Source organism: Panthera tigris, chromosome B1 (genome assembly GCF_018350195.1).
Source record: "Panthera tigris isolate Pti1 chromosome B1, P.tigris_Pti1_mat1.1, whole genome shotgun sequence".
NCBI classification, from domain to species: domain Eukaryota; kingdom Metazoa; phylum Chordata; class Mammalia; order Carnivora; family Felidae; genus Panthera; species Panthera tigris.
Window position 1 is genome coordinate 159977018 of NC_056663.1, and position 16792 is coordinate 159993809.

Here is a 16792-nt window from a genome sequence, read left to right on the forward strand (position 1 = left end):
CTATGTATCTGTTTTTGTGCCAGTACCATACTGTCTTGATGATTACAGTTTTGTAGTAGAGGCTAAAGTCTGGGGTTGTGATGCCTCCGACTTTGGTTTCCTTTTTCAACATTACTTTGGCTATTCAGGGTCTTTTGTGGTTCTATACAAATTTTAGGATTGTTCTAGCTCTGTGAAAAATGCTGGTGCTATTTTGATTGGCATTGCATTGAATCTGTAGATTGCTTTGGGTAGTATTGACATTTTAACAATATTTATTTTTCCAACCCATGAGCACGGAATGTTTTTCCATTTCTTTATATCTTCTTCAATTTCTTTCATAAGCTTTCTAGAGTGTTTAGCATACAGATTTTTCACATCTTTGGTTCGGTTTCTTCCTAGGTATTTTATGGTTGTTGGTATAGTTGTAAATGGGATCAATTTCTTGATATCTCTTTCTGTTGCTTCATTATTGGTTGTAGAAATGCAGCCGATTTCTGTACATTGATTTTATATCTTGTGACTTTGCTGAATTCATGTATCAGCTTTAGCAACTTTTTGGTGAAGTCTTTCAGGTTTTCCATGTAGAGTATCTTGTCATCTGCGAAGAGTGAAAGTTTGACTTCTACTTTGCCAATTTGCATGGCTTTTATTTTGTTTTGTTGTCTGATTGCTGAGGCTGCGACTTCTAAGTATGTTAAACAAGAGTAGTGAGAGTGGACATCCCTGTCGTGTTCCTGATCTCAGGGGGAAAGCTGTCAGTTTTTCCCCATTGAGGATATTAGCTGTGGGCCTTTCATATATGGCTTTTCTGATGTTAAGGTATGTTCCTTCTAACCTGACTTTCTTGAGGGTTTTTATTAAGAAAGGAAGCTGTATTTTGTCAAATGCTTTCTCTGCATCTATTGACAGGATCATATGGTTCTTATCCTTTCTTCTATTAATGTGATGTATCATGTTGATTGATTTGCGAGTATTGAACCAGCCCTGCAGCCCAGGAATGAATCCTACTTGATCATGGTGAATAATTCTTTTAATATACTGTTGAATTCGATTTGCTAGTATCTTGTTGAGGATTTTTGCATCCATGTTCATCAGGGATATTGGCCTTTATTCTCCTTTTCAGTGGGGTCTTTGTCTGGTTTGGCAATCAAGGTAATGCTGGCTTTATAGAATGAGTCTGGAAGCTTTCCTTTCATTTTGTTTTTGCAACAGCTTGAAAAGAATAGGAATTAACTCTGCTTTAACTCTGCTTTAAATGGTGGAATTCCCCTAGCCAACTGGCCCAGGACTCTTATTTGTTGGGAGATTTTTGATAACTGAATCAATTTCTTCTAGTTATAGGTCTGTTCAGATTTTTTCATTTCTTTTTACTTGAGTTTTGGTACTATGTGAGTGAGTGTCTAGGAATTTATCCATTTCTCCCAGATTGTCCAGTTTGTTGGCATCTAATTTTTCATAGTATTCTCTAATAATTGTTGGTGTTGGTTCTCTAATAATTCTCTAATAATATGGTGTTGGTTGTGATCTCTCCTCTTTCAATCGTGATTTTATCTATTTGGGTCCTCTCTCTTTTCTTTTTGGGAAATCTGGCTAGGGGTTTGTCAGTTTTGTTTATTCTTTCAGAAAACCAGCTCTTAGATTCATTGATCTGTTCTACTGGTGTTTTTTTTTTTTTTTGGATTTTATGTTGTTCATTTCTGCTCTACTCTTTATTATTTGTCGTCTTCTGCTGGCTTTGTGCTTTCTTTGGTGCTGCCAAGTTCCTCCAGGTGTGAGGTTAGGTTATGTATTTGGGACTTTTGCTTCTTGAGATAGGCTTAAATTGCAGTGTACTTTCCTCTTAGGACTGCCTTTGCTGTGTCCCAAAGTGTTTGGACTCTTGTGTTTTCATTTTCATTTGCTTCCGTGTATTTTTAAATTTCTTCTTTAATTGCCTGGTTGACCCATTCATTCTTTAGTAGGATGTTCTTTAACCTCCACGTATTTGGGAACTTTCCAAATTTTTTCTTGTGATTTCAAGTTTCATAGTGTTGTGATCTGAAAATATGGATGGAATGATCTCAACCTTTTATATTTATAGAGGGCTGTTTTGTGGCCCAGTATGTGATCTGTTTTGGAGAATGTTCCAAGTGCACTCAAGAATGAGTATTCTGCTTTTGGATGAAAAGTTCTGAATATATCTGTTAAGTCCATCTGGTCCAATGTGTCATTAAGAGCTGTTGTTTCCTTATTGATTTTCTGCCTAGATGATCTGTCCATTGCTATAAGAGGAGTATTAATGCCCCCCCATAATCACAGTTATTATCTATACATTTATTTATGTTTGTGAATAACTGATTTATGTATTTGTGTTCTTCCTTCTTGTGGGCATGAGCATTTACAATCGCTAGCTCTTCTTGATGGATAGACCCCTTAATTATGATACACTGCCCTTCTTCATCTCTTGTTACAGACTTTGTTTTAAAATCTAATTTGTCTGATACAAGTATGGCTACTCTAGCTTTCTTTTGCCCTCCAGTAGCATGATAGTTGGTTCTCCATCCCCTCACTTTCAATCTGCAGGTGTCCTCATGTCTAAAATGAGTCTTTTGTAGTCAGCATACAGATGGATCTTGTTTTTTTATTCATTCTGATACCCTAGGTCTTTTGATTGGGGCATTTAGTTCATTTACATTCAGAGTGATTATTGAAAGGTATGGATTTAGTGTCATTGTGTTATCTGTAGGTTTTGTGCTTGTGGTGATATCTCTGGTCCTTTTGCTGCTTTCCACTAGTGGTCATGAACTCCTTTAGTTTTTGTTTGTCTGGGATGGCCTTTATCTCTCCTTCTATTCTGAATGACAGCCTTGCCGTTAAAAGATTCTTGGCTGCATATTTTTCCTATTCAGCACATTGAATATTTCCTGCCACTCTCTTCTGGCCTCCCAAATTTCAGTGGTCAGGTCTGCTAACTACCTTTATGTGTCTACCCTTGTAGGTTAAGGCTTGTTTGTCTCATCTGTTTTCATAATTCTCTCTTTATCTTTCCATTTTGCCAGTTTCACTGTGATATGTCATGGTGTTGACCTGTTTTGTTGATTTTGAAGGGAGTTCTCTGTGCCTCCTGGATTTGGATATCTGTTTCCTTCCCCAGATTAGGGATGTTCTCAGCTATAATTTGTTCAAATAAACCTTCTGCCCCTTTCTGTTTTCTTCTTCTGGAACTTCTACGATACAGATATTATTAGGTTTCATTAAATCACTTAGGTCTCTAAATCTCCCCTCGTGGTGTAGTAATTTCCTTTCCCTCTTTTTTTCAGTTTCATTATTTTCCATAATTTTATCTTCTGTCTTACCTATTTTCTCTTCTGCTTCTTCCATCCTCGCTGTCATTGTATCTAGTTTATTTTGCATCTCACATATAGTGTTTCTTAATTCATCGGAACTATTTCTTAGGTCTTTGATCTCTGCCTCGATTCTCCCCTGTCTTCTATGGTTTTTTCAAGCCTGGCTATTAGTCTTAAGACTTTTATTCTAAATTCTTGTTCACATATATTGTTTCTATCTGTTTGAGCCATTCTCTGGCTGTCATTTCTTCCTGGAATTTTTGAGGAGAATTCTTCCATTTCGTCATTTTGGCTAGGTTTCTGTCTTTTATGTGTTTTAATAGCTTGTTATGTGTCCTGCACCTGTGAGAACTACTATATTATAAAGGGGTCAGAGGTGCCTGGGTGGCTCAGTCAGTTAAATGTCTGTGATTTCATGGTTCATGCATTCAAGCCCCGCATCAGCTCTGTGATGACAACTCAGAGCCTGGAGCCTGCTTTGGAGAGCCTGTCTCCCCCTCTCTCTGCCCCTTCCCTGTTCGCCTGTACTCTCTCTCTTTCAAAATAAATAACCATTAAAAAAAATTAAAGAAAAGGGGGTTATACACTGTCCAGGGCCTTGCACTTCAGGAAGCGTTTTTGGAGTGTGTTGCTTGCACTCGGCTGTTGCATATTTGGCTGCTCTGTCACAGTGGTCATTCTTCTCCAAAGCTCCTCCTTACTCATGGTGGTCGATTGTTTAGACCTTTCACCAGGTGTGCTTAGATTTGTTTAGAAATTAAAAAAAAAAAAAAGGAAAGTGCAGGGGACTTGGTCCCATACAAAGAGAAAAATGAGAGGGGTGGAAAAAAAGACCAAGCAGAGAATCAGAGAAACTACAAGGCTTAATCCAGAGAGAAAGGAAAATAAAGAAGGAGGTATAGAAAAGATGTAAAAAGAATAAAAATGCCTGATTAAACAGACTGACAAAGCAGAGAAAAAAAAAATACATAACAAGAAATGACCAAAAGTCAAATCAGAGACTACGAATCTGATTCCAAAGGGGGAAAAAAAAAAGAGGGTAGAAAAAAGAAAAGAGAAAAAAAAATAATAGTAATAAAAAATTAAACAAAAAACCAGACTAACATACATAACTGCAGGACAGTTGTCGGTTGGTGTTTGAGATCAGTGGCTGTGCTGTCTGGAGGAGAGGCCATCTGGTTCCCTCAGTGTCAGTCCCACTCCAGTAGATAAGCAGTTGCTAGGCACGGAGGGGCGGGGTTTGGTGTAAGCAGGTCCTGCCTTCACTGGGGGCCCTGAAGCCCCACTGTGTTGGTGATGAGGAGAAAAATGGCAGTACCCCAATCTGTCCTCCCTGGACCGGGTGTCTCAAACCTCGCTGTTCAGGCAGCCCTTACAGAGTAGTGCGGGCAGCTGGCTTGTCCTGCTCTATGGTCTCCCTCGTCTCCTAGGTGATCGGCTGAGATTCAAAACCTGATGTCTTAAAGGATCCCACACTGTGGGACCCAGTTCTGGGGTAGCACCACTCCGCCCTGCCAATAAAGGGCCTTTGCCTGGCCTGGGCCATATTTTTAGTAATAGCAATTTAGACTATCTGACAAACTCATTGTCATCAAGAATATTTCCGGACTCCTTCCTACATACCTTCGTTATCCTTCTTACTATTATCTGGGTATCTGTCTCCCTATTCAGTTCCAGATTTTTGCCTATAAGGACTGACTTTTATCCTTCTATCCCTAAAGCTTAGCATACTATTTAATAGAAAATAGGCTTTCAACAAATGTTTGTTGATTAGATATTATTTTTAAATTGAAGAATAGTTGACATAGAATGTTATATTAGTTTCAGGTATAAACAGTGATTCAGTAATTCTGTACATTCCACAGTGCTCACCATGATAAGGGTAGTTACCATCTGTCGACATACAATGTTACTACAATATTAATGACTATGTTCCCTATGCTGTACTTTTTATTCACATGACTTATTTTGTAACTGGCAGTTTGTTGGCCTTACTTCCTTTCACCTGTTTCAGTCATCCTCCCTCTTATCCCCGGCAACCACCAGTTCATTGTTTGTATTCATGAGTGTTTCTGTTTTTTGTGTTTTAGATTTCATATATAGGTGAAATCATATGGAATTTGTCTTTCTGTGTCTGACTTTCACCTGGTATGATACCCTCGAGGTTCATCCATGTTGAATGGATTGGCAAGATTTTATTTTTATAGCTGAGTAGTATTCCACACTGTGTGTGTGTGTCTGTGTGTGTTTGTGTGTGTGACACACACATCTCATATCTTCTTTATCCATTCATCTATCAATGGGCACCTAGGTTGTTTCCATATCCTGGCTATTGTAAATAACTGCTGCATGAATATAGGGGTACATATATCTTTTTGAATTATAGCCTATTTACAGTTTCATAGTCTAATATATATACTAAATGTTAAGAGTAGCCTTTATTATTTTATAATATAAAATTAATTATGAACCTCAATTTTTTTCCCCTGTATTCCTTTTTTAGAAGGGAAAAAGCCTTAAATATGCCCCAGCTAAAGGTATTTGCTTGAAAATATTTCAGCCTTTGGTACAAGCCAAAACATTTGAATTCTCTATGATAACATAAAGTGTTTCTCAACATTACTGTTTGTAGACTAATTTTTTTTTTGAAAACTAATGACTATGTATTTTTCTTTCCACCCAAGGAGAAGTACAAATGTCTACCACAAGACGAAAACGTAATATGTTATGTTGTTTACCGTAAGCTGTAGTAAAATGAGCTCGATTGTCGACAGGTATGTTTTTAGAGACTCTTTATTTTGAATCCTATAAAGGTATTTTAAAATTTATTATTAGAGTAATGATCTCTATCAAACTGATACGGAGTTTCATGCTTAAACATAATTCCTATTACATTCAGTTTCTATATTGAGTAAACATAGTGTAATAGTAAGATATGTTAATGTTATCTATAGCCAGAGTCCAGTGTATGGCTTGTGTCCTAAACAGATCTTGAACTATAATTTTGAGTTTGATTTGGTCAGAGCTGCTCCGAGAGAAATTGTGATAGTTGGCACGTTTCCCTGGCACCTTATGGAATCTTTTTTCTCCTCATGTGTTGTCCTTTTTCTCCGTATCTATCTGTTGGGGCTAACTCCATGTCTTTAAGCATTCTAGTGTTTGAGATTGATAAGTGGTAGCTATAATTAGGATTTTATTAGTTGAAATTATAATCTTTGAATCATATTCTTGGGAAAAGGATAAACCTGCTTCTTTGATTTTAAGACTTTTTTTTTTTTTTTTTTTTTTTTCACATTTTAACACTGACACTGAGATTCATCTTACAATTGCCTTATCATAGTTTAATTGGTAGCATTTTTTTTCTTTCTTAGTGGCATATGAAATACTGACAAGTCTTTATAAAAGTCAATGGTGTTCTTAATTTGATGACATACAGTAACATATTTTAAGCTCTTACTCTTTGATAGGTAATGTGTAGAGTACTTTTCATATATTGCTTCATTTAACCTCACAATAATTCCTTGAGATTTTACAGCTGAGGCAACCATAGGTCAGAGAGGTTGAATAACTTGTTTAAGGTCACATAGTTAAGTGATGAGCTGGAATTATGACCTATGTTGGCCTGACACTAAAGTTCCTGTATTTTTATTATAGTGTACTGTGTGATTCTTCCATAGGGGATTCTTTAAAAGTTTTGTAGCTAGAGTTGTATACAGAAGTGACTTGACGTGTGGGGCCAGCCTGTCTCCCTTTCCTGTGAGATAAACAGTGAAGATAAATACTCTACCAGAACTTAAGACCTAAGGGGCAAGGAGTTTCCTTAGAGAGGCCTGCCTGCAACACTGCCCTAGTTTTGGGCTATGCCATATTTTCAGGTGGGCTCTATGTATAGTTGTCTCCTCAGAAAGGATGTTCCTTCACTGCTCCTGAGAGATTAAATATGATTGTGGTATTATGCTTCTCAGTGATTGCCAATTCCCATTCTAGATGATGCAACATCTAGAGATAGCATCTGTGTTCAGACATAACAGCAGTTTTTAATAAGAGTTCATTATTTCTGTGAATATCATTAAAATTATGGACTCTCTCCTCAATAAAATGCATATACATACAGAAGTTTTCCTAAGTTGCAGTGCACACATGGAACCTGGAAAGTCCAGATATGGACCTCTGTGATACAAAATTGGCAGATATTCTCAACAATGGGTCCAGCAGATGTTCTGTGTGCCTTTATAGGCCTTAGAAAGGTGTGATTAAAGTAGTGAATAGTGAATTCATGTAAAACTCCTGAGTCACCTGAAATTATTTAATATTGCTACTTAGATTAAGGGGTTAGCCACCAGGGCTCTTGATTTCATTTGTTAAAATGTTGTTCCCCTAGATCTTCCCATAACCAACCTCTTCTTGTCACTTAGCTCTCAGCTTAGATCTCCCCACCTCACCAAGTCCTTCCCTTACCACTGAGACTAAAGTAACACTGCAGTAACTAAAGTCTCCCCTTAAAAAAAAGAAAACTTGTCAATATTCCCTTGTTGATTTGTTTTGGTCTACTAGAAAATAAGCCATATGAGAGCAGGGACCTCTGTGTCTGATTAACTGCTCTGTATTCATGTTCAGAATAGATCCTGGCACATGAGTACTAATAAATATTTGTCAAGTGAATCAATAATGAATGAAATGTATTAATGTAAGTTAAATGCTAGATGTTGTGATGCTCATGAGCAGTTTGTGGTTTTATTAATATGATGTCTCAAAATAATTTTTTTAAACTATGCTGTTAAAGATAATTTCAAATGAAGTAATTTTTATATGATGGCAGATACACTGACTGTCTATAGTTTTCGCTGATTACTAACAGTCTGAAACAAGGTATTAACCTCTGGTTAAATTAAATTCTGATTTTTGCATGTCATATTTACAGTAAGCTAAGTAAGTAGTTTTAAAATTCACATTTGTGGTAAATTTTTTAAAAATTTAGGTAAACATGGATAAACTTTAGTTTTCTAATATTTATTCGGAAACAGGTTAGCAGTTAGTTGAATTTGAATTTGTACTATCCTTTAATTTTAGAAAAATCCTAGGATGTAACTGATTTGATTCACATGTCATTTTGGTATTGCTGTTGCTTAATGAGTCTGCTCTTATTTTCTCTGTCGACTTTCTTTTTTCTTTTAGAGAAGATGGTAGTATATTTGATGGGTTGGTGGAAGAAGATGACAAGGACAAAGCAAAAAGGTAGTTCATCTTAAGATGCAAAATAGTAATTAAATGAATAATAAGTAAATATAAAAGTAAATAGTGATTTCCAAAAGCTGTCTGTCTTAAGAACTTAGATATATTAGCAAGGTGGAAAAGCTTAGAATATCAGTATGCAGTTTATAAATTAATAAGGTTATCCTGTAAAAGTGCTCCTCTCATCACATCATATTTGGAGTGTGTAATATCCATAAGACATCACTAAGGATGTTAACCTTCATCACTTGGCTAAGGTAGGATTTGCCTGGATTCACATTTGTAGTTACTGTTTTCCCCTGAACTTGTTCTATTGTTTGGTAGCAAGTTATTAAGTGTAGCCTACCTTCAAAGTAGTGATGGGGGGAATTAAGCTCCACCTCCCATAGAAGGGGATATCTACATATATTTGAAATACTTCTGTAAAAAAATTGTGTCCTTCCCATTCATTTATGTCTGTATGAACTCATGTATATTTATTTTATAGTTTAAGTTATACTCTAGTGCTGTTTTATTTTGTTGCTCAAATTGTTTCAGCTTTGGCGATTGGGAGTTCTTTCAGGGTAGGCTCCTGTGTCCTCCACATGCCTTCATTCTCCAGTAGAAGGGAAAGTAAATCGTGGAGGTGAGGGAGTGAGATCTAGAGCCATGGTAGTGTTGATGTGAGCTGCCTTAAACAGGAGGCTTGACAGTCAATTATAGTATTAGGAGAGGGAGGCTCCGGGTAGCATTATAGCAGTTTGTAATCACTGAGAGTGGGCAGTAAGCACTTTCTGGGTGTTTTTTTCCAGCTGTGTTGAACTATGTGGGTGCTTAGACAAGGGTGGACGTTGCTGTAGTATTATACACAGGTACAAAGATAAACATGTAATAAGTAATAGTTACTAAATGTCTGTATTCAGCAAAAAGGAAAAAAAAAAGGTAGTGGGATAAGAAAAATATTCACAATAACTGGGTGAATTGCAGAATATTCTAACGAATGATTAAAATCTAAGAAGAAGATTTTGAAGACAACTATATAGTGTATTCCAGGAAATAAAAAGACCTGGATTTGAAGCTAAAAATATATAGGACAACCCGTATCCCTCAACCTCAATCTGGTGGAGGAAAGTTTTTATAAAATACCTTAGGGTAGAGATAAAATCTGTTAAGATAGGAATAATCAGTCTTGCCTGAAAAAAGAAGCAGAACTCTAAGGAATTGACTTGGACAGTGTTGAAGGCCAAGTTTATAGATAGATAAGGTAGCTAAGGGTATCCTATTTTCGAACACTCTGAAGGTTTGATCATGTTTTTAGGGAACCAGAAATACTGTGGCTCTGGAAGACACTGGAGGAAGACAGAGAATCTCACAATATTGTCATAATTAAGCAGAACCACACTGAACTCTGACTGAAACTATGATGAGTTAAAGTACCTTAGTGTTGAACCAAGAACAAAGGGAGTTTTATACCCACCTCCAAAATGAAACCTCTGTGGCCTGTTATCAGTGAGGTCCTTACAAGGGCTGAGAACTTCCAGCCTAAATGTAACAATGAAGTGAAGTTTGCTTTAGTGGTTACGATTCAACAGTAGAGTTGGCAATATTTGGTTTCTGTGTATTTTCTTTCCCTGGAATCAAAATGTCTGCTTTGAATTACTACTTCATGGTAGCTGTATGACCCTGGGCATGTTCTTTATGCCTCAGTTGTCACCTGTAAAATGAAAAGTTGTAAGTAATAAAGTCTTCCTCCTAGGGATTAATGAGATTTCATAAGTGCTTACAGTAGTGCCTGGCACAGAAGTATGCCATGAATATTGGCTTTTATTTTTACCTCTATCCGTGTGTTCAGATACTTCATATATGCTAATTTTCAGATGCTTATTTCTTACTCTTTTCTAGAGGAATATAACTAGATCTGCATATCTAAGTCTTTTGTGTATGTCTTTTTAAATGTGAAACAGGCAATTTCATCATATTTAAATTCTGCAAACCATCTGTGCACCAAAACCAGTATCACATGTTATATCTCACATTAATAAACAGCGTTACCAGTCACTTGGGAATCCTCTTATATTTCCCTTTTGCTTCCCTACTGCAAACCAGATTTGATTTACCTGGAATTGATAGATCTGCCTCTTAACCCTCAAACCCACACTGCTCTGTTAACACTGCCACTGCCATGGTTTATAGGCCAGTATGTTGCGGTTGCCTCCTAAATGGTCATCTGACGTCCAGGCTTGTTTGCCATACAATAAATTTTCACGAGTATTTGCTAAATGAGTTTGTTTCACCAAGCCTCGATCTTTTCATCACTGTGATGCCAGAATGGTCAACAAGCAGTTCTGTTCACGTCATTCCTTTGCTTTAAAACCTTTCAGTGCCTTCCCCTGGCTTTCGGGATTAAATTAAAATCCTTTTATGTAACATAAAAACTTTATGATTTTTTCCAGTATTTATTTATTCCTCACCCACCGCCACAACTCTAGTATACTTGGGCACAGAAATCCCATCCATTGACCATATTAGCCAGGTTGAATTACTTGTGACAGGAGTTCATTCCTGGGCAAGTTTCCTATACCTGTAATGCCATGCATACATCTACCCCACTACCACACCCTTTTCTCAGCCTCTGTGACTCCATTCAGTACACAAGTTCAGTACTCTGCATTTCCATAGGAATTAGATAAATTTCTTGAAAGAGCTTGTCTTTTCCCAGTATCCTTAGCCTTTATTAGCATAGTCTCTGTTACTATAGCAAGCACTCGCTGTTTGATGGAGTCAGTTTAATATCCTACGTTTCTTAAGAGATTTGAGCCATTATATTTTTTCCCTCTACAGAATTAAGAAATCTGACTTCAGAGGCACCTGGGTGGCTCAGTCGGTTAGGCATCTGACTCTTGATATCAGCTCAGGTCTTGATCTCAGGGTTGTGAGTTCAGGCCCCACGTTGAGCTCTGCACTGGGCATGATGCTTACGTAAAAAAAAAAAATCTGACTTCACAAAGCAGACAGAGGTCTGCTTTAATCATAGAATCATTAATCATTAATCATAGAATGATTAATTGGTCTATAAATAATTGTATTTAGTTGTCTGAAGGTCATGGTGCCACTTAGTATTTATTTACTGGTTAGCTGCTTCACATAAGATAGTACTAATTATTCTTTTGGCGTGCATATTTTGAGTGCTTACTGTTTGTTAGTTGTTACGTTTAAGTGCTTAGATGAAAAAATTGGGGCTTTGTCATCAAGAAGTACACAGACTAATGGAGAGAGAGATATGCAGACATTTGGTTATAGCTCTGTGGTGGAGGCTGGGATAATGAAATAAAGTGGAAGGCTATATGGATAAGCCTGAGGGTAGAGAAATTTTCATTTTTAGATTTGTTTGTAATTTAAAACTTACAGGAGATGGATAACTCTCCTACTTAGTAATTTTGAATAATTATATGCACATTATATGTACTTTCACAAATACATCTCAGTAATATTCATAATAACTTACTAAAGAAAATACAAATACTTGGTATTTGTATTAAATAAGTTAAATAAATAAAACCTGAGATTTGAATGAAGTTTGTCTTATTGGCATTTTTCTAAGAACATATATGCTAAATGCTTAATATGTAAAGTTTCTTTAGTGATTGAGAAGAAAATTACTGCCAAATTAACTGTACATTGTTGGTAACTTGTGGATAAATACTTACTACCACTATATTGACAGAATACATGATTTGTAGTTGTGTCCGAAGTGAGCATTGTATTAAATTATGTGTGTCATCAAATGGATTGTTTGAAAACTGCTTTTCTTTTTCATCAGAGTATCTAGAAACAAATCTGAAAAGAAACGTAGAGATCAATTTAATGTTCTCATTAAAGAACTGGGATCCATGCTTCCTGGTAATGCTAGGAAGATGGACAAATCTACTGTTCTGCAGAAGAGCATTGATTTTTTACGAAAACATAAAGGTAAAATTTTAACTTTATAAGATGGATTTTTTTTTTTTATAACAGACTCTCTCTTAAAGCACAATGTGGTAGAATCTTGACAGTGATTCTTAAAATTGGATGCTTCCATACCTTTTTCTTAAGAGAAAGAAATCAATTGCCTTTTTAAAGGTTTCCTGGTATGTTCTTTATTTCATTCAACAAACATTTATTTAGTGCCTACTATACGCTAGATTCTTGGGGTGAAGAGTAGCAGTCCTGGCCCTCAATTAAATTTAAGCCGAGGAAGACAAACATGTGAATAACTAATTTACAACTAATTTATTTATTCCTCACCTGTAGATATTTAAAATGTGAGTAGTGTTCACAAACCGTAAACATGTTGTGAGAACACAGGAAAAAAATGTCAGGAAGGGCTTAAAAATAGCTGATTTTTCAACTGAGTCTTCCTTTTAGGTTAAGTAAAGAGAACCACGTTTCACCCGGAGGGAATAGGAAGTATTGTGTGCAAAAGCAGGGAGAGTTCAGTGTAATTGGAGCATAGTTGAGTGAAAAATTATGGGTATATTTGAAAGAAAGGCAGGAGCCACATCATTTGGGCCTTATATGCCATTTTAAAAGATTTTAGGGGTGCCTGGGTGGCTCAGTCAGTTCAGCATCCGGCTTTAGCTCAGGTCATGGTCTCACAGTTTGTGAGTTTGAGCCCCGCGTTAGGCTCTGTGCTGACAGCTCCGAGTCTGCAGCCTACTTTGGATTCTGTCTCTCCTTCTCTCTGCCCCTCCCCAACTTGTACTCTGTCTCTCTCTGTCTCTCAAAAATAAATGTAAAAAAAAAAATTTTTTTAAAGAAGATTTCAGTATATGTCTAGTAATTGAACACTGTTTATAAAATAAAGTGATTATTTGTTAATTGAAGAAAATCACTTTGACTATAAATGAGTCATGAAAAGAAGTTAAAGAATATTAAGTATTTTGGTAACAGAGATAATAGATGAAAAACTTGGAACATTTCCTTTTTTAGTTACAAGTGAAACCACAAAACTTCTCAAAAGGAGAATTTGTAACTAGTACCTTTATTCACTCCTCCCGGGCTCACTGAGTCATGCATTACCAAGCTGATTTTTACGCTCCATCAGTCTCTGAAATTATTTTTGGTAATTTCACAAATGCCATCAGCCCCACCTGTTCTGCTACCAATCAGATAATAGCAGTAGCTTTTTCTTATACCTAATGCACTGGAAGTTTTAATCCATCCTCCACTGGTTTTCTTTTTTCTTGGTCTGTGTTATACTGCACTTCTTCATTCATCCCCACTTTCTAACTGAAACTTTATCTTTTTGCCCTCTAAATGTCTTGTCTTTTGTGCTTTTGCTTTCTCTTCACTCTTTCCCTTGGTTATCTCATTCCATAGCTTCAACTATTATCTCCCTATTAAACTACCATATCTGTATTTTTAGATGCAAACTTTTCAGTCTTTTGTATCCAGATAACTTTTGGATCTTTCTTTTGCATGTCCTCAACCTCAGTGCATCTAAAACTGAACTCATTTTCATTTTCTCAAGTCACCTCTTTCTCTCAACTTCCCTTTTTACATTTTTATACCACCATCATTTCAGGCCCCAGGACTCAAGCCTGAAAAGACTTTTGAATTTTTTCCATCTTCCTTAGTACTACATCACAGTTGCCAAATTCTGTGGATCCTTCTGTAAATGTGTCATAATTGCTTGTCTTCGCTTTTATTATTACATTTTACCTCTGCAGTTAGTATTCTCACTAACCTTAGTGTCTCTTGTTAGCACACTTAGTCCCCTCAGACATTGCAGCTCAATAAATGATTGCTGAATGAAATGAAATAATATGCCTACCTTTGCCCCTGATAATTGAAGATTAATACTGGCATTAAGTAGATCAGTTTTTTTTTTTTCAAAATTGGGTATATCATTCTCAGAAAAGTAAAATTTACCTTAAATTAAAAGGGAATTCTTAGATACTTATTATTAATACTCTAAAATAAGCCTGTGTTTAACTAAAGTTGATGGGATTTGCTTGTGGATTTAAATCTTTTTTCTGAATGTATATAATTGGTGTGAATGTGAAAAACATGACTATATTCCACAGAATTAGTAGCTAGACTTTTTAGTTACTCTTCATATTAGTAGTACAGGCATTTCCAGTATGCCAAAAGTTGGGTGACAGTTTAATATGCTTGATTTATATATCTGATAATACAAAATCAAAACAGCCTGGTCCCTACTTTTCACAGCAAAGTAGAATATGTTTTTGTGGAGTAATATCTATGACATAGATTTTTGTTTTGGTTGTTTAAGATGTCTGCATTAAAAAATGGAAAAGTATTTATTACCTAAATAGTTGAGGTTTCATCATTAAGGAATAGCTTTCTCGTATCTAAATCTATTAGAAAAATGTTGCAAAATAAACTCTAATAATTTTGTTAAAATGTGTGCCCAAGCTAGGGATCTCCAGATTTTGACCAGTTTAAAAACATGCAAGAGGACACTAAGCAAAATCACTCTGGGATTATTACTTGGGAGTTTTTGCCCCAAATCTTAATTTAGTCTCCTTGATTATTAAGAATAGAGCACCTCAAATTGGGAGGAATCTTGCTGCTTGGCAGTAGGGAAGCCTGTGGTCATTTCAGTAAAAGCAGAATGATGGACTGACCTCCTTGGCTCCTTTCCTCCAGGCTCGCGTCCTTAGACTGCTCTAGGTTCCATCATTTAAATGTCAAGAGAAGGATGAGGAAAAAGAATTTGTTCTGATGCTTGATACTAATCTGCTTCTTCTGATTCCTATTTGGTCATTATGTCAAGCAGGAAGCAGTCTCAGGCCTTCCACAATACAGGTTGTCAGAGCTCCCAGAGAAAAACCAGAGATTGGTATTCCCAGGAGACCCAATCCAAGGAGATAACTTGCCACATTAGCCCATGCAGTTCATCACTGGGCCTTCTAATACCTACCTAGACCAATACATGTTATTGCCCATGGTTCTCATTTTAAATAGGAGAGAAGGCAGGTTGTTGGACTTTAGTACCACCCTTTAGCCCTACACGGTGTTTGGAGTATGCCACTAATGTATCAAATAATCTTTACAGAAATCACTGCACAGTCAGATGCCAGTGAAATTCGACAGGACTGGAAACCTACATTCCTTAGTAATGAAGAATTTACACAATTAATGTTAGAGGTATGTCTAGATTTACTTTTTGAAAAGTTTTATTTTCCTCAGAAAAGATATAGAGATGATGAATTTTAGTATATCTTAACAATATTAATTTAATATTGAGAAGTCTTTAATTCATTGTAAATCAATAAATTATATCTTCAATTAAAATTAATTGATGTAAGTATAGGTAAATAGTAGTATTTGGTAAGGTAATGTTAAATTTTCATATTTTTAATAATACATGAGTTTTGAGAGGCTTGATAAAAGTCAGAAACCTATAGCTATCAAGTTCTTTACCTGAGACCACACTAACAATATTCATATGAAGAAAATGTAGATTATTCATCATGTTAAATACTATGCCCTCATAAAGGGGCACCTGGCTGGCTCAGTCAGCATGTGACTCTTGATCTCAGGGTCATGAGTTTGAGCCCACGTTGGGTGTAGAGATTACTTATAAATACAATCTTTAAATATTATGAAATGTAAAGCTACTGTGTAATTTTTTTAAACAAATTAAAATTCACCTAAATACAAGATGATGATAAATGATTTTGAAAATATTAAAACATTGAAATATACATTGAAAGGCAACTCTTCTTAATTCAAGTAGAAACTTTTAAAAGGAAATAAGTAAATGTTCTTCTGTAACAAAATTATTTTTGAAAATAATTCAGAACATATTTGCTTATAATTAAACCCTCTAATACCTCATACAGTTATTTCTAAAATCCACAGATATTTTGAGTCACTCATATCTATCAGTTTTACTTCTCTACTTTTTTGTTTCCTGTGTAGAATAATATAGGTATCATCTTTGCACGCAAAGTACACAGAGTTCAATATCAAATTTCCATGTAAACTTTAATAGGAAACAGAGGTGGTATACTTTGGTAGTAACATTTAAAGACAAGAAAAATAAATACATAACAAAGTAGACATAGAAAGAACCAAGGAAAGCAGTTGAGGTAGGTATGTGGAAGTTGTTAAATAATTTACATCTTTTATCCTGTTTGTTTGGATGTATTATTTCAGACCTGAAGCATTTATCTGTGTCATGTATGTGTATGTAATGACTATATTGCAACTGTCTCTGTATATTGACTGAAGTCTGAGGCAACATAAAGTATTTTGCAAATCAA

General features: G+C 35.8%; 1 protein-coding gene across 6 annotated transcripts in view; it reads left to right on the forward strand.

The window, feature by feature from the left end:
- CLOCK (clock circadian regulator) overlaps window positions 1-16792 on the forward strand; it is a 127131-nt gene that overhangs the window by 47757 nt on the left and 62582 nt on the right. For 5 of the 6 annotated variants that reach the window (XM_042984498.1, XM_042984501.1, XM_042984497.1 and 2 more), the window contains 4 exons: window positions 5993-6082; window positions 8484-8543; window positions 12340-12488; window positions 15580-15671. In XM_042984498.1, coding sequence (XP_042840432.1) covers window positions 6036-6082; window positions 8484-8543; window positions 12340-12488; window positions 15580-15671 — 348 coding nt within the window. In that variant the 5' untranslated portion in view covers window positions 5993-6035. Of the gene's footprint in view, window positions 1-5992; window positions 6083-8483; window positions 8544-12339; window positions 12489-15579; window positions 15672-16792 lie in introns of those variants that run through there. The other variant, XM_015534740.2, reaches the window with a different exon arrangement.